We start from the raw sequence: 19,331 nt of genomic DNA, 5'->3' as shown, positions 1-19,331 counted from the left end.
GGGAGTGGCGTAGCCTCTCAGCTGAGAGCACGAATCAGTGCAGAGCCGAGCAAGGGGCAGCAGTTCGTCCGGGGGATTGCCAGGTGGTGTGGAGCCAGCCCTACGTGCTGCTCTGCAGGCGAGGGTTCCCCTTGAGATAAGCATGGGCAAGGCTGCCTGCCATTTCTCCCCCCTAGCAGATGATGGGGAGTCCTGTATTTAACAAACCAGTTTCATTCTGCCTAACCTAGTGTTTTCCAGGCTGGACGCCTTCCCAGAGCCCAGCATGCTCACTCCCCAGCCTGGGCACTCTTTTCCATCCAGCAAATGAGGGCTGCCTCTCTCTGCCAGGTCTCACTGGATGTGCGCTTGAGAGCTTCACGTCAGTGCAGGACCCCACCCCCCCAATCCCAGACACAGTCCTCCTGCAGTGGGGCTTCCAGATGCCCTGGCCCCCGCGCACCCCCAGCCACGTGGCCAGTTCCTGTTCCCTTCCCCACTGGGCCAGACTGCGCGGACAGTTGGGATGCCCCTGAAAGACAGTCTGCAGAAGGAAGGTTCTAAATGAGATGAGGCCCTGCTCGCAGTGCCGCTGCCCCCGAGTCCCGGGAGCACCGTCTGGAGTAGGATCTTGCGCATCTGTGCAAGGGCTTCAGGGTGGGGTGCAAATGTGTGCAGCTTCGGGCAGGGAGTCTTCGTCTGCTCCCGGCGGGGTCCCTGGCACGCTGTGTGACTTTGAGCGAGGTGCTGCCTTCTCTGGCCTTTGGTAGTGGGGAGGGACCCAGGGAGCTGTAAGGCCCCTCTGAGGCCTGAAGAGTCCTTGAACGAACTGGTTCCCCAAGGTGTTGGCTTGGAGTGACCCAGCCTCGACAGGGACGGGGATATCTCTGTCACCTTCCCGACCTCCCACCTTCCCTTTTTCCTAGTCAATCCGGCCAACCGTCTACTGTCCTGCGGGTGCCCCTGAGCAGCCCCCATGGGAGGCAGGGCCCCTCGGTCAGCTCAGAGGCTGGCATGGAACCTGTGAGCCAGGAGCTCGGCATGTCGTTTGGACAGCGGGAAGGGAGGTGGACCTGCGGGGCCCGCCATGGAGTCCCGCATCTGTCTGAGGGGCTGGGGCTGGGGTGGTGATGATGGGAGGTGACCCTCAGCCTCCACTCTGGGGAGGAGTCTTTCCCCAAATAATGCATGTCAGTTCGCTCAGAGGTCCGGAGCACTGAGCGGTGCACAGGAGACCCAGAGGCTGTGGAGCCCTTGGGCTGGAGCAGGGAAGGCGCGTTCTCTTGTCTCTCAAAGGGTGACTCCCACCCCCAGCCCAGGAGCCCTGGGACTTCCCAGACCCTGAAGCCACACTTCCACTTCTATTCATGAGGCTGGAGGCAGCAGCTCGTTTGGGTTTCTTTTTTGGCAACCGCAGCACACTGCTCATCTGTTTGTGGCCGCCGCCAGCAACGGAGGGGCTGCCACCCAGCCCAAGAGCCTGTCCCCGCTGCCATCCTGCTGGCCCTGCCCCCAGTCCCTGCCCAGGCGGAGAACACCGGAGGCGGCCTGCTGCTCTCACCTTCTCCCTCAGTCCTCAGAACTGCCTGTGGCCACGAGAAATGGAGGCTCGGTGGCTCGAAGAGCATGTGAAGTGCTTGAGGGCACAGGTCAGGGCCAGGCCAACCAGCAGTCCCGCGAGGTGTCCCTCTGGTGGCACGTGTGTACCCCGCCCCCCCGCCCAGTCTCCCGAGCCCTCTGTGCGCCACTGTCCTCTGGAGCCAGGGTTAAGGGCATGGGCTCTCGGGGGCTGTCCTCAGGCCTCGGCCCCTCCCAGGGTTTCCTTCTGGGAAAGTCCTTCTGGCTTGAGGAGGCAGGCAAGTTCTCAGAGCCCCAGAAATCACACCGCATGCCTGGCTGCTCTGGACAGCAGCCTCCACTTAGAGTCAGGCACTGATAGGACCACAAACCAGCGACTTGTCCAGGTGTCTACTGTGCGACATTCTTGCTCAGTGCTGTGGCCCCACAGCTGACCCCTGCTCCCACCACCTCCACGCCAGCCACTGGCTTCCCTGTGCTCATCCTGCTTGAGCTTCACCCACTGGCACTTCCCAGACTGTCGTGGGTTTGCTCCCCGGAGGCAGCCATGGGGATGAAGGAGGGGGCAGCTATTCTGGAGCCTCCAGGAAGCGCCAGCTGGCACAGCAGGAGAGCCCCTGGGGGCTTGGGAGCCTCTCAAGTCTGCCTTCTAACCTGGCCTCTACCACTTAACCAGCGAGGGGCCTGGTGCCTGGAGCCTTGGTCTATTCACCTGTAAAATGGGGATAATGATGCCAACCTCACTGGGGGGGTGTGCTAAAGTAGGTGACAAAACGGGCTAGTGTCCCAAGAAGGCAGCAGGACACATGGAGGGGGCAACTAGACAGGAATAGGGGCAAGGGTCTTTACGCCAGACGGTGCAGGCTGGATAAGAAGAAGCAGGGCCTGTTCTAAGCATTTTACGTAGGAACTCATTTAGTCCTCAAAGCAACCTGTTGGGACCTGCCCTCATTCTTCTCATTTTACCCAGGACACTGAGACTCAGGTGAACTCCCTGGCCCAAGGTCACCCAGCTAGTTAGCGGCTGAGCCCAGCTGGCCAGCTTCAGCCACACACACTCAAGCTCTGTTCTGGCTGTCTCTGGGTTGGAAATAAGTGTCCATTGATGCAATGCCTTCACTTGCATTCAAGTCAGCCCTGTCTCTTGAGCTCCTGTGACCGTGGCACATCGCTAGACCATGCAGGGTTTGGCCCGGGCGGAGGAGAGCCAGCCAAGTCAATGAGCCCTCCCAATGCAGTGTGGAAAGGCCTGTGATCGGAGATGGTGTTGGCCGGTGACCTCTGAAGTCCCCCTCCTGCAACTGCAGTTCTAAAACTGCAATCTCGACATTCCCTGATAAAACCTCAGAGTCCAAAAGTCTCTGATTACAACATCCTTCGAAGGAACAGCCTATGATCCAACCTTTGGGTCTTCCAACCCTTTATGATTCAGCATCCAAGTGTGCTCAAGCTTAAATGTACCCTAAAATATACCCCTCACCCAAGCCAAGAGGCACAGCAGCCCCACCCAGGCCAGACAGAGAAGAGCTCTTGGGTCAGACTGGAGGGGAGCCTGGGTGAGAGGCCCAGAGTTCCACTGGGCTGATGAGATGGTCCCGGTGGTTTCCAGCTGCTGCTGCTATGGCCCAGGTATCCTGACCCCTCTGAGCTGGGGCTCAGGCCTGGGCAAGCCTAGGGGGGGACAAAGGTAGAAGCCAGACCTTGCCCTCAGGGACCTTCAGAGCAGCTGGGGAAGTGGACAAGCCCAGGCCCAGTGTGTTCCAGGCTGAAGACAGGGCTGAAACAGGGTGGGGACACCATGTAACCCAGAGATTTCCCAGACGGCAAGGCAGTGGCACCTGGTGTCAAGCTGCTGGCTTAGGGCTCTTTGGCTTCCTAGTTGTGCACACAGTAGGCTGTGCCCATTGCAGAGATGGGGGAAACTTGAGCCACCATGATGTTCTGGGATCTGGCCAGTGAGGAAGGGGGAAAGGCCAGGACTGGCACCCAGACCTTGCAAACCCCAGCCCCATATTTTTAAGAAGCCAGGTCTATACTGGACTCTGATTTCTCCTTCCATCAAGGCATTCCTCAAGGCCTGCCCTTTTTCTAGAATCCCCTCCAGGGGCCTTCCCAGTTGGGAAGAGGGAGGTGGGCTAGGGAACCTTGTCTGGGGTCTCCTTATGCCAGCTTGAGCCTTCAATCCACTGGATTCCACGCTCAGGTGGCCTCCCAGCTGGGAGGCTCTGACTCAGCAGCCCCAGCTGGAGGGTTCCCTTCCCACCTCCACTGGGCCTGTCTGGCTCTCCCTTCCGGGGAGTGGAGGAGCGTCCAGTGAGCACTCACTGTGTGCCCAATCCCTTGTCTGAGGCCAAGATCCTGCCCTCATGAAGTACTCAGTCTGCCCACCCACACACAGTAGGTGCTCAAGTAATCTTCAAACTGAGTTAAAACCCCCAAGAAAGTAAAGGACAGGGGGCATGGCAGGACCATAGGGATATCCCTCCCTCTCCCCCCACCCCTGGGGCCCCTGATGCCTGGGGGATACGGGGGTTCAGAGTAAGGAGAGCCTACTGTGTGTGGTCCCTCATCTTATATTAACTAACAGTTATGGAGCACCTACTGTATGCCCAACTGTGTTTTGGGTGAAGGGCCAAAGAAATAACTACTACTGAGTTTGGGGGATCAGACCAGCACCCACATCACTGCCTTAAAAGAAGAAGGGCGGGCGCCTGGGTGGCTCAGTTGGTTAAGCGGCTGCCTTCAGCTCAGGTCATGATCCTGGAGTCCCAGGATCGAGTCCTGCATCGGGCTCCCTGCTCGGTGGGGAGTCTGCTTCTCCCTCTGACCCTCCCCCCTCTCATGTGCTCTCTCTCATTCTCTCTCTCTCAAATAAATAAAATCTTTTAAAAGAAATTTAAAAAAAAAAGAAGAAGAAGGGCAAGGACTCCAAAAGTTTGCTGGAAGGAGGAGCTTTACCAACGGAGGGAGGGAACTGTGCTGGTGCTGGGAGGGAGCCGGGTGTCAGGGAGCTGCTCTGGAGGGTGGGGCACACCCCCCCAAAGGGACAACCGGAATAGGCAGGGTTATCTTGTGCACTCTCAGGGACGGGCAGCAAGTCCAGAGTTCCAGGGACTTGTCCAAGGACACAAAGCAGCAAGGTGACCCCAGGAAGCCAAAGTCCCCAGCCAGTCTCCAGCAGGGGAGCAGGCAGGGGCAATCTTTAGCTCAAGGTGGCCAGGAGGTCCTTTGGAGAGGGAGTCCAGGGCAGCATCCTTTGGCAGGCCTAGGTGGGCCAGTACGGGCTGGAGGGGCCTGTCCTTGGCCTCTGCGTCCCAAGCATGGAACCCTCTTTGCTTTTAAGAGGGGTGCTGGAGTTCTTGAAACCCAGGGCCCACGGGCCGGCGGGAGGGGCGGAGCCCAGAGTCCGGCCGCGCGGTGGCAGGACCCGGCTTACCTGCTTCCCGCCACCCGGGTGGGGCGGGGCGGGGCGGGGCCGGGGGCGGGGCTGCCACACAACCTGTGGACGGCCAGGCGGCCGCCGGCCCGACCGTCGCGGGGACCGGCCGGGGGCCTGCGGGGGGCCCGGAAGCCGGGGGCGAGCGAGAAAACAAACTTGGAGAGAGGAGTGACCTGGGGGCCGGGGGCGGAGTCGCGCGCGGAGGAGGAGGGAGCGAGCGGCCGCCGGAGCGCGGCTGGCCCAGGAAGCGGAGAGCGCCGCCCACCCATCCGGGGCGAGAGCGGCGCTGCGGGCGCAGGCAGGCTGGGCCGGGGGCTGCCGGGCCCTCGCCCCCCACCGTGACCCCGCAGCCCCCAGCCCGCGCCCAAGATGATGAAGAGGCAGCTGCATCGCATGCGGCAGCTGGCCCAGACGGGCAGCTTGGGACGGTGAGTGTCAACCCGCTCCCTCCCAGCCCCACGCTCGCCCCCGCCGGACCCTAGAGGACGTGGAGGGGTGGGGGAGGCTTGGGACGGCCGGACAGCCACCCTCTGACTGGCCAGAGGCCTGCTTTCTCTCCCCCCGCCTCTGAATGCCACCCCCACCTCCCGGCCAGAGCAGGAGGGGCAAGGCCCTTTGGGGAAGGGGGCACCCCCACCCTTCTGCGTGCAGGGAGGATCAAGGATGCTGAGTCTTCTCGGCCTCCATGAGCCTCTTGAGCGAACGGTCCTCCCTGGCCTCACTTGTCCCCTCTGTACAATGGGGACAGCTAGTCATTACGGTTGCCTGGAGTGGGGGGGGGGCGATCAGGGCCCCAGACCTTGGGGGAGAGGAGGAGACTAGGTCCCGGTGTGGTGGGAGGAGGGGCCTGCCTTGTCCTGCTTTGTGCCTCTCCCCCCACCCCACCCCCAGCCCAGAGGCCTCCAGCTTCTCTATCTTGCTTCTGCTTTTCCCAGCTTCAGGTGGAAACATCCCCGGGTCTCTCTGTTCTCACCCCCAGGGCCCCTGAGCTGATGAGAGTGGGGGCCAGAAGTTTGGGGAGCTCCCAGGGCCGCTCTTCTCTCCTCTTCCCCCTGTGTTGGGAGTTTCCCATTCTCTGGGCCCAGGGGAGGGGACTGAGTGTCCAGGCTCACATAGGCATCGGTGCGGTGGGAGACTAGAGTCAGGGCAGTCAGGCCCCCTTGCTCTGGGCCTCAGTGTCCCCATGTGTCCCTGGGCAGGGCCTGCACAGCCCTCCGGGCCAGAGTCCTGTGTGACTGACCATCAGCCCAGGAGTCTGAGCCCGCACACTTCCCGTTCTTGGGGCCGGCCCAGCCTCCTCTCCCCAGGGTCAACACCAGAGAGGCTGAGGTGGCTCCCCAACCCCACCGCCTTGGGTTTCATCCTCCCTCTCTCAGGACACAGCCCTGGGTGGAGGAGGAAAAAGCCATGTATCCTATTCCCGCCCCCACGGAATGTGCTCCGACTGGGATGAGGCAGGCAGGCTGGCCACCCAGGGCGGGCCCCAACGAGGAGGGGCCCTGGAAGCCACTGGGGTCCAGGTGCCCTGTTGAAGGGGCAGGGGGAGGCAGGGGGTTTCCTAACCTGGGCCGCCTCAGCAGAAGCTCCTCCCTCCCCCACAGCACCCCGGAGACTGCCGAGTTCCTGGGGGAGGACCTGCAGCAGGTACATGCCTGGGCCGGCAGCGGGTGGCAAGGCAGGCCTGCGCAAGCTGTCAGCAGAGGGCCGGGCCAGGACGCCATTTGGGGGGCTGGGTTGAGTCATTCCCCAAGCTGTTGGCCGTGGGGTCTCCAGGAGGAGGGAAGAGAAAGGTGGTTCCTGCTCTGGGAAAGAACAGGGCAGAGGGGGGTGGGGGACAACAACCTCCCGTGATCCATAAACTCTGAGCTCCCCCCTCAGGTGGAGCAGCGGTTGGAGCCGGCCAAGCGAGCAGCCCACAATGTCCACAAACGGCTGCAGGCCTGTCTGCAGGGCCAGAGTGGGGCGGACATGGACAAGCGGGTGGTGAGTGGGGGTCCCAGGGAGTTGGGGCCCAGGCAGGACACCTCTGCCCAGTGGTCTCCCTGCTAGTCCGAGCCTCTGGCACAGCAAGGGGGCAGAGCCTGCGCTGTCCCAAGACCCCACTGATGAGGCTCTATTTCTTCCCCACCCCTCCTTGACCCTGGCCCCCTCTGCACCCATCCCCTGAGCCAAGGCCAGGCCTCTGACAGCACCTGAACTTCTCACAGCCCCCAGAGCAGAGCAGAGCAGGCCCTCTGAATGGAAGCAGTGTGCCATGAGGGCTTCCTGAAGGAAGTGGCATTTGAGCTGATATTAATACTCACTGGTATTAATCATCAGCGAGCATTTGTAACTGATGACTGCTAGTCTGTTGTTAAGCTCTGTTTTTTTTTTTAAGACTATTTATTTATGTGGGAGAGAGAGAGAATGAGAGAGAGAGAGAGCATGAGAGGGGGGGAGGGTCAGAGGGAGAAGCAGACTCCCTGCTGAGCAGGGAGCCCAATGTGGGGCTCAATCCTGGGACCCCCAGGATCACGACCTGAGCCGAAGGCAGTCTCTTAACCAGCTGAGCCACCCAGGCGCTCCTGTCGTTAAGCTCTGTTAACGCATTGCCTCCCTTCACGCTGACGCCACCCCTAGGAGGAGGCTGCCTTCATTAGCACTTTGTACAGATGACGAAATGAACCCACAGAGATAAAGTCTTAAGATCACACAGCTAGTAAGATTTGATCCCTGGTCTTTCGGACTCAAGCTGGTGCTCTTCCTAACTCTAGGTGGGAGGGTTTTGAGCTCAGCTGTGACTAAGTGTGAGCCACCGATGCCCTGGGGCAGGGGAAGAGCCCCCCCCCCACCTCCATTCTCCTTCCAACTCTGTGACCTTGGGCCAGCTCCATGCCCCCTGTTCTTAGTTTTCTGGTGTGTGAGGGTACTTGGTCGGGGAAAAGGGCACCCCAGATGGAGTGGGGTGGGGGGACATGGTCACAGGGAGGTGCCGCTCTGCCATGCCCAGTCGTCCTCCTGTTTCCACTCCCACCTAAGACTGTGGCCCCCCAGGCTTCCCTCCTCCCCTGTCCATACCGAGTGCCTCAATGGGGCTCTGTCCCCAAGGAGCTCTCTGTGTGCTTGGGTGGGGTGGAGGGTGACCCGGCAGGTGAGCACATGCTCACAGCCAGACCCTGGCCTTCCTGCAGAAGAAGCTTCCCCTCATGGCTCTGTCCACCACGATGGCCGAGAGCTTCAAGGAGCTGGACCCCGATTCCAGCATGGGGTGAGCACAGACCTGGCCCGAGCCCTCACCCAGAGATGGTGGGGGGGGGGGTTGCGGAATCTGGGCTGGGAGGGGGGTCCGGGCGAGGAAGGGCATCCCCTGTGGAAGGATGACCAGGCTGAGGGTAGTGGCTGTGCTGGGGGGCGGGGGGGGGGTCAGTGTCCAGGTCGGGGGTGCGGCCAGGCCTGGGAGGGTGTTTGAGAGAAGATGAAGGAGAGATAGAAGGGGCAGGGGGTGATGGGGAGGGAGGAGGCCCCAGCAAGTGTTTCCAGATGGGGGTGAGTTGCTGTGGGGGCTGGGCCCACCGGTGCTGTGTCCACAGGAAGGCCTTAGAGATGAGCTGCGCCATTCAGAACCAGCTGGCCCGCATTCTGGCCGAGTTTGAGATGACTCTGGAGAGGGATGTCCTGCAGCCGCTCAGCAGGCTGAGTGAGGTGACCCTCCCCACTGCCCCCAGCCCCGCCCCTCGCCAGCATCCTTAGCCTCCGCTCCTACCTCCTCAGCCCACTGACCCCCTCCCTCCCCGTGTCCACCCCCAGGAGGACCTGCCCGCCATCCTCAAGCACAAGAAGAGCCTGCAGAAGCTGGTGTCCGACTGGAACACCCTAAAGAGCAGGTGGGAGCCAGAGCCCCTGGGTGGGGCCCACGCCTAGGTCAGCCCACAGAGGTGGCCGCAGAACCCACACTCGGAGGGTGTGGCAGGGCCCACTGGGTATAGTGTGTGCACGTGCTCATGCCAGCTGAGGGTGACCCCAAAGCCTAAGAGAGCCAGAAATGATCCTCCAAGATCCCTGGACAGCAGGAGGGTCCCACCCCCACCCCTTGCCTGGCTGTGATCACCAAGCCTACCACCAGGGGGAGGCCCTGAGCACTCATGGCCCCCCGCCTAGCTGAGGCCCCGGGCAAGTGGGGTTCTGGGATGTTCATCCATAAATCCTAGAATCCTGGGTGGTCAGGCATACAGAGGGGACACTTGGCTCTGGACAGGCAGTGGGGGGACACTGACCGCCCCACCTTGGGATCGTTGCCAGGCTCACTCAGGCAGCTAAGAACTCAGGCTGCGGTCAGGGCCTGGGCGGTGGTGCCGGCGGTTACAGCCATACGGCCACCGCCACCAAGGTGGAGACGCTGAAGGAGGAGGAGGAGGAGCTAAAGAGGAAGGTGGAGCAGTGCAAGGTGAGCAGGCACTTGGAGTTCCCTGGGTGGGAGGAGGGCGCCAAGGGCGGGTCCTGTCCCCATTTCAAGGAGGGGAAGCTGAAACTCGGAGGCGTGATGTGCCTCACCCAAGGCCACATGGCCAGGAAGCGGCAGAGCCAGGATTTGAATCCAGGCAGTGAGCCTCCGAGCTCGTAGCCTCTTCTGTCTACACCACACGTAATTCCTGGGAGGCAGGGGCCTGGTCTGTTGGCCGCGGTCTTGGCGGGGTTGCTGGGTGAGTCGAGGAATGAATGGTAAATGACATGAGCCGCTGTGCTAAGGGTGTGAGGTGCAGAGATGAGGTCTAGAAGCTGTAGAAAGCCCCTCAGGAGTTCCAAGGGGTTCCTGCGGGCCGTGTCCAAATGCAAACCTTGCCAGAGAGAGGAGAACTGACCGGGGCTCTCCACGTGGAGCTTGGACAAGTCACTAACCCTGGGTCTCAGTTTCCCCGCTGGGCCCCAGCCTCACTGGTGTGAGCCCTCCCCTTTCTGTCTCCAAGGACGAGTACTTGGCCGATCTATACCACTTTGCCACCAAGGAGGACACATATGCCAACTACTTCATCCACGTGAGTCCTAAGACTGGGCTCCAGCCCCTGGGACTCAGGGGTGGACACCAGGGGCCCTGGGACACCTTTCCAGATGTGGGAGGGAGGGGCGTGTTCTTATGGACTCCGGGGAGGCGCAGCATCCCTCACTCCCCCTGGGGGTGCCCCCTTGTCTCCACAGCTCATGGAGATTCAAGCTGACTACCATCGCAAGTCTCTGAGCTCGCTGGACACAGCCCTGGCTGAGCTGAGGGAGAACCATAGCCAAGCAGGTGGGGACAGAGGCAGGGCCTGGCCCTGTACCCCCGACGCCAGCCCTGCTCCGGACATGTTAAGAAGCTTGCACTCCATCCTGAAAGGCCCTAGGGAGCCATGGATGATTTCTGAGCAGATTAGTTCTGATTAGATTTGTGATAGAGAGGTCATCTGCTGGGTAGAGGATGGAGTGAAGGGGCAGGACAGGAGTCAGGAGACCTTCAGGAAGCAGAAGGGAGGGGACGGTGGCCTGCACTGGGGTGGAAACGGTGGAGGTGGGTGGATTCGAGAGAGATGTTGGGCAGTTTCAGGATATGTGGCACGGATGGCTGGGTGGGAGGTGGTACCATTGGCCAAAGCAGTAGCTCTCGGGGATGTCTGGGGGTGCCCTGGCCTGGTTGCCAGGGAGGGGAGGACCCTGGGCCGCTGATCTGTCTCGTCCCTGCAGACCCCTCCCCCTCGATGACGGCCGCCCCCTTCTTCGGGGTGTATGGGGTGTCACTGGCAACCCACCTGCAAGACCTGGGCCGGGACATCGCCCTGCCCATTGAGGCCTGCGTCATGATGCTGCTTTCTGAGGGCATGAAGGAAGAGGTGGGGCCCACGGGGGCGGGGCGGGCAGGAGCCCTGGGGCCCTCCCTCTGTCCACAGCTCCCACCGGCTGCCCCGTGCTGGTGCTGTCATCCCACCATTAGAGCCCAGGCCCCACCATTAGAGGCCACGGCCTCCTGTTGCCAAACGGACACCAGCTCCCACTTAGGGATGCTCGTGAAGCAGCCATTGTGCTGTAAAGCCTTTATGTTTCTTTTTTTTTTTAAGATTTTATTTATTTATTCATGAGAGACGGAGAGAGAGACAGAGTCAGAGGGAGAAGCAGGCTCCCCGCGGAGCAGGGAGCCCAATGCGGGACTCGATCCCAGGACCCTGGGATCATGACCTGAGCCGAAGGCAGACGCTTAACCGACTGAGCCACCCAGGCGTCCCGAGCCTTTACGTTTCTTGATCCATTTAGTAATCCCAGAAACCCTTGCAGGGAGCCTTCACCGGCTCCCTTTTACAAGGGGAGAGACCGAGGCCACAAGGAAAACGTGCCCAGAGGCACACGAGAGGGTGGCAGTAAAGCCTGGGACCCCCGTGCGGTCCCTGCTGCAGGCAGCCCGCATCCGTCCGGTGCACCAGGTTGTCGCTAGTCCATCAGCTCCTTTCCTGAGGACAGACCCTTAGGAGGTGGAACCTACTCGAAGACCCACTGGGGCTTCCTCTCAGCGCCTCCGGGCCTCCTCTCTCCCTCCCACTCCTAACCGGACACCTGTCTCCCCACCGCTTTCCCAGCTCCTCCCAGACTCCCCACTTTGTGCCAAATCCCAGGCCTTGAGAGTGAGGGCAGCCGTGCACACCGTGGCCCCCACGCTGCCCATCCGACTGGTGGGGCCCCGGGCCCCGTGAGAGCCAGGCGCCCACCCCGAGCGAGCCAGGGCCTCCCAGCCAGGACCTCCTCCCCTGCCCACCCTTCCGTGACCCCCCTGCCCATTTCCTCTCGCACCCCAGGGCCTCTTCCGTCTGGCGGCCGGAGCCTCGGTGCTGAAGCGCCTCAAGCAGACCATGGCCTCAGACCCCTGCAGCCTGCAGGAGTTCTGCTCCGACCCCCACGCCGTGGCAGGTGCCTGCTCCCCGGAGCCCCGGGAGGAGGGCCTTCCCCCGCGAATCCCTTCCCTGCAGCTGCGTGAAACGCTCCCATGATAGTTTGGCTGTGAAGGTCTGGTAATCGACACCTCGGGAGACATAAGGATCTGTAAAGGTGGGGGGGGTCCGTGGTGAACCCCCTGCGGTGCAAGTACATTTTCCTGGGAACAAGTCCGCTAGACATCATCATTTTCTTCAAAAGGCCCAGGGCCCAAAGAAATGATCAGACCTGGTCATGTTAGTGTGAACAAGGGCCTGGTTCCTAACAGACAGACAGCGCTGGGCACCGGGGTGGAGGTGGGAGCTTCAGGGACTGTGTCCGAGACCCCTGCCACCACTTCAGGTGCCCTCAAGTCCTATCTGCGGGAGCTGCCAGAGCCCCTGATGACCTTTGACCTCTATGACGATTGGATGAGGGCAGCCAGGTGAGGTGGGGGATGCTGGGGAGGGCGGGGCTGCAGGGGTGGGACCCTGGGGCCCTGGACTGGCTCACCAGGTCTCTCCCCCTTCCCAGCCTGAAGGAGCCAGGGGCCCGGCTGGAGGCCCTCCAACAGGTGTGCAGCCGCCTGCCCCAGGAGAACCTCAGCAACCTCAGGTGAGCCTGAGCCCGCCCCCTTGTCGTAGGCAAGATTTCCGAAACCACACCAACCATGACTAAGATGTGCTAGTCATGTTTTTCATACTAGACATTGAGCTAAACACACACCTAGAACCTTTGAAGCCAAGCCACCTGGTTTGAAAGTCCCACCTCTGCCGCTGTGTGGCCCTGGGCAGGTGATCTGACCTCTCTGTGCCACAGTGCCCTCACTGGGGAACAGAGCACATCAGTCCCTACCCCACAGGGCAGGGAGGGAGATTCTCAGCTTAGCTCAGTGCCTGACACACACGTGGCGCTCAGCAGGTCAGCTCATTTAACTATTAAAAAATTTTAGGGATGCCTGGGTGGCTCAGTCATTAAGTGTCTGCCTTCGGCTCAGGTCATGATCCCGGGGTCCTGTGATCGAGTCCTACATCAGGCTCCTTGCTCAGGAGTCCTGCTTCTCCCTCTGCCGGCCACTTCCCCTGCTTGTGCTCACTCGCTCGCTCTCGCTCTCGTTCTCTGCCAAATAAATAAATAAACAAAATTAAAAAAAAAAAAGTTTTAAGCATCCTGAGGGGGACCTTTGCCACTCTTGGGAAACCCCAGGCTGAGAAATTCCCAGGCCTCAGGGGCATCAGTGGGTGTTCATGGCCCTGTCCTTGACCAAGCCCATCTTCTGCCTCCCCAGGTACCTGATGAAGTTCCTGGCACGGCTGGCTGAGGAGCAGGAGGTGAATAAGATGACGCCCAGCAACATCGCCATCGTCCTGGGGCCCAACCTGCTGTGGCCCCCCGAGAAAGAAGGGTGAGGGGCTGCAGCCTGAGGAAGGGGGCAGTCTCCACCCCAACTGTCTGCTGCTTATTTTACCCCTGGGCCTCAGCCTCCCCATCCTTGCAGTGGGTTGAGCAGCTCCTAGTCTCAAGGCTTGCCGTGAGGAGCAGCCCAAACGGAACATGGACCCCACAGGGTTTTGGAGCTAGGCGTCCTGGGTGAGAGTGGTAGTGGGGTGCTTGGAGAACTGGGAGTCCAGAGATCTGGTTCTAGCCTCACCCCCTCGCCCTTTCAGAAATGCCTTCGAAAGTCGCTCTCTGGACCTCCATTTCTTCACCTGTAAATTGGAGAGAAATTATACAAACTTTGAGGCTTTTTGCTTTGGGAACCAGATGAGATAATGAATGGAGAAATGGTTTATAAGCTGCAAAGTGCTGTGTGTGGTATGGGAGGGGTCATTATAATGCACTCGGCCACAGATGGCAAAAAGATTTCATTCATTTGCTGAGGACGATTACTCTGTAGAGGCTCCCTAGATCCAAGAACTGTGAGGAAAAGGGAACCATCTTGCCTAGTGATGCCCTGTCGTGGGTGAAGGAGGGGGAACATTGGGCATGTGAGCAACACACTGGCCATCCATTGGTGGTCTGTGAGCTTTATTTTTTTTTAAGATTTTATTTATTTATTTGAAAGTGAGAGAGCACGAGCAGGGGAGGGGGAGGGGCAGAGGGAGAGGAACAAGCAGACTTCCCAGTGAACAGAAAGCCTGACTTGGGGCTCCATCCCAGGACCCCGGGATCATGACCTGAGCCAAAGGCAGACGCTTAACCAGCGTAACCACCCAGGCCCCCGTCTGTGAGCTTTCTGAGAACAGGCACTTGATGCGATTGGGCTGAAAAGAGAGTTGGGGTCACAAAGACTTTAGAAAATGGGCAGCTCATTTCTGTTCCCATTTCCCCTAGGGACCAGGCCCAGCTGGATGCAGCCTCAGTGTCCTCCATCCAGGTAGTAGGCGTGGTTGAGGCTCTGATACAGAACGCCGACACCCTCTTCCCTGGAGGTAAAGCTCCTGCCTTTGTTTTTTGTTGGGTTGTTGTGGGGTTTTTTCTAAGGTTTTATTTATTTATTTGAGAGAGAGAGCATGAGAGAGAGCATGAGCGCAAGCAGAGCAGGGGTGGAGGGGCAGAGGGAGAGGGAGAAGCAGACTCCCCGCTGAGCAGGGAGCCCAATGCGGGGCTCAATCCCAGGACCCCGGGATCATGACCTGAGCCGAAGGTGGATGCTTAACCGACTGAACCACCCAGGCATCCCGAAGTGCCTGCCTTTGTGAACATGTCTCTTTGCGCCCTCATCTTCCCAAGTCCGTGCCCTCCAGACTCAGCTTCAGTCCCTGCCAGCCCCACGAACTCACTACGAGACCTGGAGCACATTGCTTCTCTGTTCTGAGCCTCAGTGTCTCATCTGTAAAATGGGGATGATCCTGCCTACCTTGTGGGATTGTTGTGAGGCTCATGTGGGAGCGGAATGTCAGGGGAAAGGGAAAGTGGTCCTGACATTGGCAGAGGTTCTGGAAGTTAAGACTTGCTTCCTTCTGTCTGCAGACATCAATTTCAACGTGTCAGGCCTGTTCTCAGCCCCTGGCCCCCAGGACAAGGTCAGCAACAGGCCAGCTGCTGAGGAGCTTCCAGCGATTGCTGTGGCTGCCTCAGCTCCAGCCCCGGCTCCAGCCCCGGCCTCAGCAGCTACCAAGGAAAGGTAAGGACTGACGGATATGACTGACCCCCCTCTTTGCCCCAAGACGTCAGCCTGAGGCACCATCTCAGGGCTTCCAGTAGGATTTTAGGAAATTTGATTACTGTATTTTCTTTTTTTTTTTTAAGATTTTATGTATTTATTTGACAGAGAGAGAGAGACACAGCGAGAGAGGGAACATGAGCAGGGGGAGTGGGAGAGGGAGAAGCAGGCTTCCCGCGGAGCAGGGAGCCTGATTCGGGGCTCGATCCCAGGACCCTGGGATCATGACCTGAGCCGAAGGCAGACGCTTAACAACTCAGCCACCCAGGTGCCCCTGATGATTGTATTTTCATCCCAAATACCGGGTTTCTCCATTTGGAGGGGCTAGGGTGGAGACTCAGAAGCGATATTCCTCTCAGCCTCTGATGTGCTCCCTTGTTCATTATGTGGCTGTTTACTGAGCACCTGCTGTGTGCCCAGCACTGTTTGAGGCCCTGGGGACTCGGAAGGAGGGGGCTGGTCAGCTGGAATTTGTAAATACCTTCCAGTCTTCTCTTTGATCCTTTCAATCTGGAAGGCTCCGTGTGCCATGGAGGTACCATGACTCCGTACCAAGCATTCATAGCTTGCTTTCACGCAGCCGGGGCCCAACCCCAGACTTTCCTCAGATGAGCAAGACAGACAGACGCAGCCCTCAGCGCCTGCTTTCCCGGGGCGGGGGTGGGGGCGGGTAGTCACCAAGCACGCCGACAGATGGATACTGTCGTGCCGGGAAGTGACTCGTGCCCTCATAGGAGAGGAGAGCAGGTTAGGGGGCTGGACTGGGCAGCTGCTTTAGCGTGGGGATCCCTAAGGAGGCGCCAACTGAGCAAAGAGCTGGAGGAAACCAGGAATGAGCCATGCCCACCCCCACTTCAGCTTCTCATCCACTGTCAGGCTTCTAGTGGCCAGAAAATCCAGTGAGGTTCAGATGGACGTTAAAAGCCCAGGCCCTGCTTTCTACCTGCCTTCCTGGCCCACAGGAATCCACGGACCCTCTTGCAGGGTCACACGGAAGCCAGGGGTTCAGTGGAGACACAAACCCTGGCCAATGCCAGAAGTATCTTCTGGGGAGAGGGGGGCAGCCTGGGGACAGATCCCAGGCCCCGCCACAAGGTGGCGGGGGACAAGTCCTGAGAGAACCCAAACTCGGTCTATTGGCTGGGAGTCTCTCCAAGATTCCAGGAGACTCCTGAGAGGCGGCCAAGCCTGACCCTGACCCTCTCCTTCCTTCACAGGGCAGAGTCCGAGGTGTCCCCCAGACCAGGCTCCCCCAAGGTCAGTGGGAGTCCCTCGGAGGCAGCCACTCCAGCGGAGGACATGGCTCGGAGAAGTAAGTTGGCGGTGGGGAGAGAGAAGGGGGAAGAAGGTGCGCAGGGAGAGGGCCCATGTTTTCAGATAGTTGGCGAGGCCAGAAATCCAGGTGGCCAAGAGGACAGGTTTGCTGCCTGACACTCTGGGTTCAGATTCCAGATCTGTGACCTTGGGCAGGTGACTGCACCATGTCCGCCCCTCCTCCTCTGCGTCATGGAGCAATAACCACACCTGCTCTGTAGGGCTGTTTGTTAAATGGTGCCGCCTGACTCACACCTGGCACACAGTACATGCTCGATGAAGCTCAGGCATCACGGGGGGTGGGGGGCTGTGGAGTCCGCCCCTCCAGAAGTCCAGAGAGCGGAGTGAAGAGGAGGGAAGGTGGGGTGGAGGCTTCAAAGGGCAACGAGAGGGGGAGGTGGTGGTGGTGAGAAGAAATTTGGGGCTCCCCTGCGCCCCTTTGGTGCACGTACCTGTTGACTTGGCCTAAAGCCAAGCAGGTGAGAAGGCCCAGGGTTCAGATGGGGAGTCCCCACTAGGAACCAGGACACTTGGGAGGGCCCAACCAGCCCAAGAGGCACTGGAGTTTTCTACGTGGGGGGTACAGCTGACAAATCACAAAGGGACCTTCCTGCAGGATGGGGCATCTAGGGATATGTGCTCACTGGAGCATAGCACCTCAAGTGCCCGAAGGTCCTCGTGCCAGCCCTGGGAGGTCCAGGCTTGCATCCCATCTCCCCGATGAGGAAACTGAGGCCCCAGGGGGCATGTGATTTGCCCAAAACCCACAGTGAGTGGAGGCGAGGCTAGGACCAGAGTCAGGCCTCCTGGCCCCTCAGCCGCCTCATGAGGCTGGAATGTGCAGTGGGATCTCTGAAAACTAAGGTGGGGGGCTTCTGGTGGGCTCCTGAGAGGTGAGCAAGACCCCAGAGTCAGGAGGGACAGCTAGCATTTCTTTGTTCAACAAATACATATTGAACACCCACTCCGTGCCCCCAACACTGTGCTAGGGCAACCTCACATAGGATGGCCTCACTTCGTTTACTTTCTCATCAGGGAGTCAAGCAAAATAAAAATGGACATGCTCCTTTCGGAGGGCAGAAAGTCCTGTGAAGAAGATACAACAGGAAAATATGACAGTGCCTAGAGCAGGGCAGGGGAAGGGGCACTCTAGCTGAGGGGGTGAGGCCCATGGAGAGAGGCCTAAGTGATGGGGAGCCAACTGTGGAAACAGTATTCCTGGCAGAAGGAATGGCAGATACAAAGGTCCTGAGGTGGATGCCTAACTGCCCCGTCCTTCCTCCACAGCCAAGCGCCCAGCGCCAGCCCGGCCCACCATGCCGCCCCCCCAGGTCTCCAGCACGCGCTCCTCCCCTCCAGGCCCTCTCCTGCCCCCTGGCTCTAGCAGCCCTGTGATCCCCCAGGCTCTGCCCCGCCGTCTGGTTGGCAGCAACCTCCGGGCCCCTACAGTGCCACCCCCATTGCCCCCCAATCCTCCCCAGCCCGCCCGGCGCCAGAGCCGGCGTTCACCAGCCTCCCCCAGCCCCGCCTCCCCAGGGCCGGCCTCCCCCAGCCCTGCTCTGAGCATTCCTGCGCAGGTGGACCTGGGGGCGGCCCCAGAGGAGGGAGGGGCCCCTGAGGCTGTGGGCGGGGCCTCTACTCCCCCAGCCATCCCCCCTCAACCCCGGCCCAGGAGCCTTGCCTCAGAGACCGACTGAGCGGGCTGCCCCTCTGCAACAGCCCCTCAGCATCTCCTCCCTCCCACCTGTCCGCCCAGGACACAGCCCTCACCCATCCCCGGGGTGGGGGCCTCCAGCTTTTGCCTACAAGTGCCTCGGTGCCCGCTGGGTCGGCCCCCATGGCAAAGAGGACTCAGGACAGTCCTCCACCTCCAGACCTTTCCCTCTGCAGCCGCCCTGGGCTTGGGGACCCCTCACCCGACTCGCAGCTCTCTGGCAGGGTCCCCGGGGAGCCGCCGGAAGGAAGGAGGGGCTTGCCTGCTCCTACAGGACTGTTATTTTTCTCTTGCCAACAGATTGTTTTGTAAGGCTGGTAAATAAATTATTTTGGACAAAACTAGAGCAGCTGCCCCAATTATAGTTGGGTTTTTTCTTTCTGCCCTCAAAATAAAGAAGCCACTTGCATGAAAGGGAAGATATTCCCTCTTCTTTGCCTCCTTCCTTTCTTCCTGTCTGAAAGAAAAAGGGCCAGCGTTTTCAGCACTTAACTCTGCGCTCTCCACTTTGCTTTTCCATGCATGGTTTCCATAGAATCCTCTCCCGGGGAAGTAAGTCCCATTACCTTTGACTGGTTGAAGAGAGACTGAGGCTCAGAAAGTGACCTGCCAGGCACACAGCAAGTGAGGCGTGTACATGGAATCAGGACCTGGCTCTCGCTGATTCCAGAGCCTGGGCCTGTCCCTCACAGCCTGAGCAACTCACTTCTTAGTGCTCCAGTTTCCTTCATCGGGGAAACGGTACAGCCATCTCCACTCCAGAAGTGTTCTGAGGATTACATGAGACATTCCTGTAAAGACCAAAGCACCACCCTTGCACACAGAAGCGCCCTCTAAGAGTTGGCCGCTGTGGATGTCAGCTCCCCCAACTCCTGGTGTTCTCGGAGTAGGCAGGAAAGGCTACTCAAGTTGCAGGGCTGGATCCGTCTGCAAACCACAGTGGCTGGTCGGTGCTGGACCCTGGGCCAGGCCCCCAGTTCAGCCCTACACTCAAGGAGCTCCTGGGAACAGACAGGCCGGAGAGCTGACAATGAGAATCAAGTGTAATGGCATGGGAACCCATGTCAAGCCAGTTAGGGGCTGACAAGCTAACCCAGACTGTGTGTGGAGGGCACAGGAAGGCTTCGTGGAAGAGGTGATTCAAAGAGGCTTTTAGGAGTTGACGAGGTGAAAAAGTCAGGGAAGAAGGAAGAACATTCCAAGCTAAGGAGACTACCTGAGACAGGAGCAAA

General features: G+C 59.7%; 1 protein-coding gene across 4 annotated transcripts; it reads left to right on the top strand.

The window, feature by feature from the left end:
• Positions 1-5,062: 5,062 nt before the first annotated feature.
• SH3BP1 (SH3 domain binding protein 1) lies at positions 5,063-18,508 on the top strand. Of its 4 annotated transcripts, XM_021687407.2 has the most exons (19): positions 5,063-5,424; positions 6,598-6,640; positions 6,875-6,979; positions 8,167-8,243; positions 8,566-8,677; positions 8,783-8,859; positions 9,275-9,419; positions 9,940-10,008; positions 10,169-10,259; positions 10,691-10,836; positions 11,791-11,902; positions 12,269-12,350; positions 12,440-12,520; positions 13,194-13,310; positions 14,240-14,337; positions 14,879-14,932; positions 15,013-15,032; positions 16,289-16,383; positions 17,673-17,853. In XM_021687407.2, the coding sequence occupies exons 1-19, from the start codon at positions 5,366-5,368 to the stop codon at positions 17,767-17,769; spliced, it is 1,680 nt and encodes a 559-aa protein (XP_021543082.1). In that variant the 5' UTR covers positions 5,063-5,365; the 3' UTR covers positions 17,770-17,853. The 4 variants fall into 4 exon arrangements, with proteins under 4 accessions (XP_021543082.1, XP_021543083.1, XP_021543080.1 ...); XM_021687408.2 differs by lacking the exon at positions 17,673-17,853 and adding an exon at positions 18,324-18,508 and having other exon boundaries at positions 14,879-15,032; positions 16,289-16,394; XM_021687405.2 differs by having other exon boundaries at positions 14,879-15,032; positions 17,673-18,495.
• Positions 18,509-19,331: the final 823 nt, after the last annotated feature.

Source organism: Neomonachus schauinslandi, chromosome 5 (genome assembly GCF_002201575.2).
Source record: "Neomonachus schauinslandi chromosome 5, ASM220157v2, whole genome shotgun sequence".
Classification (NCBI taxonomy): Eukaryota; Metazoa; Chordata; class Mammalia; order Carnivora; family Phocidae; genus Neomonachus; species Neomonachus schauinslandi.
The sequence above is the reverse complement of the archived record's forward strand: the minus strand, read 5'-3'. Positions and strand labels throughout refer to the sequence as shown.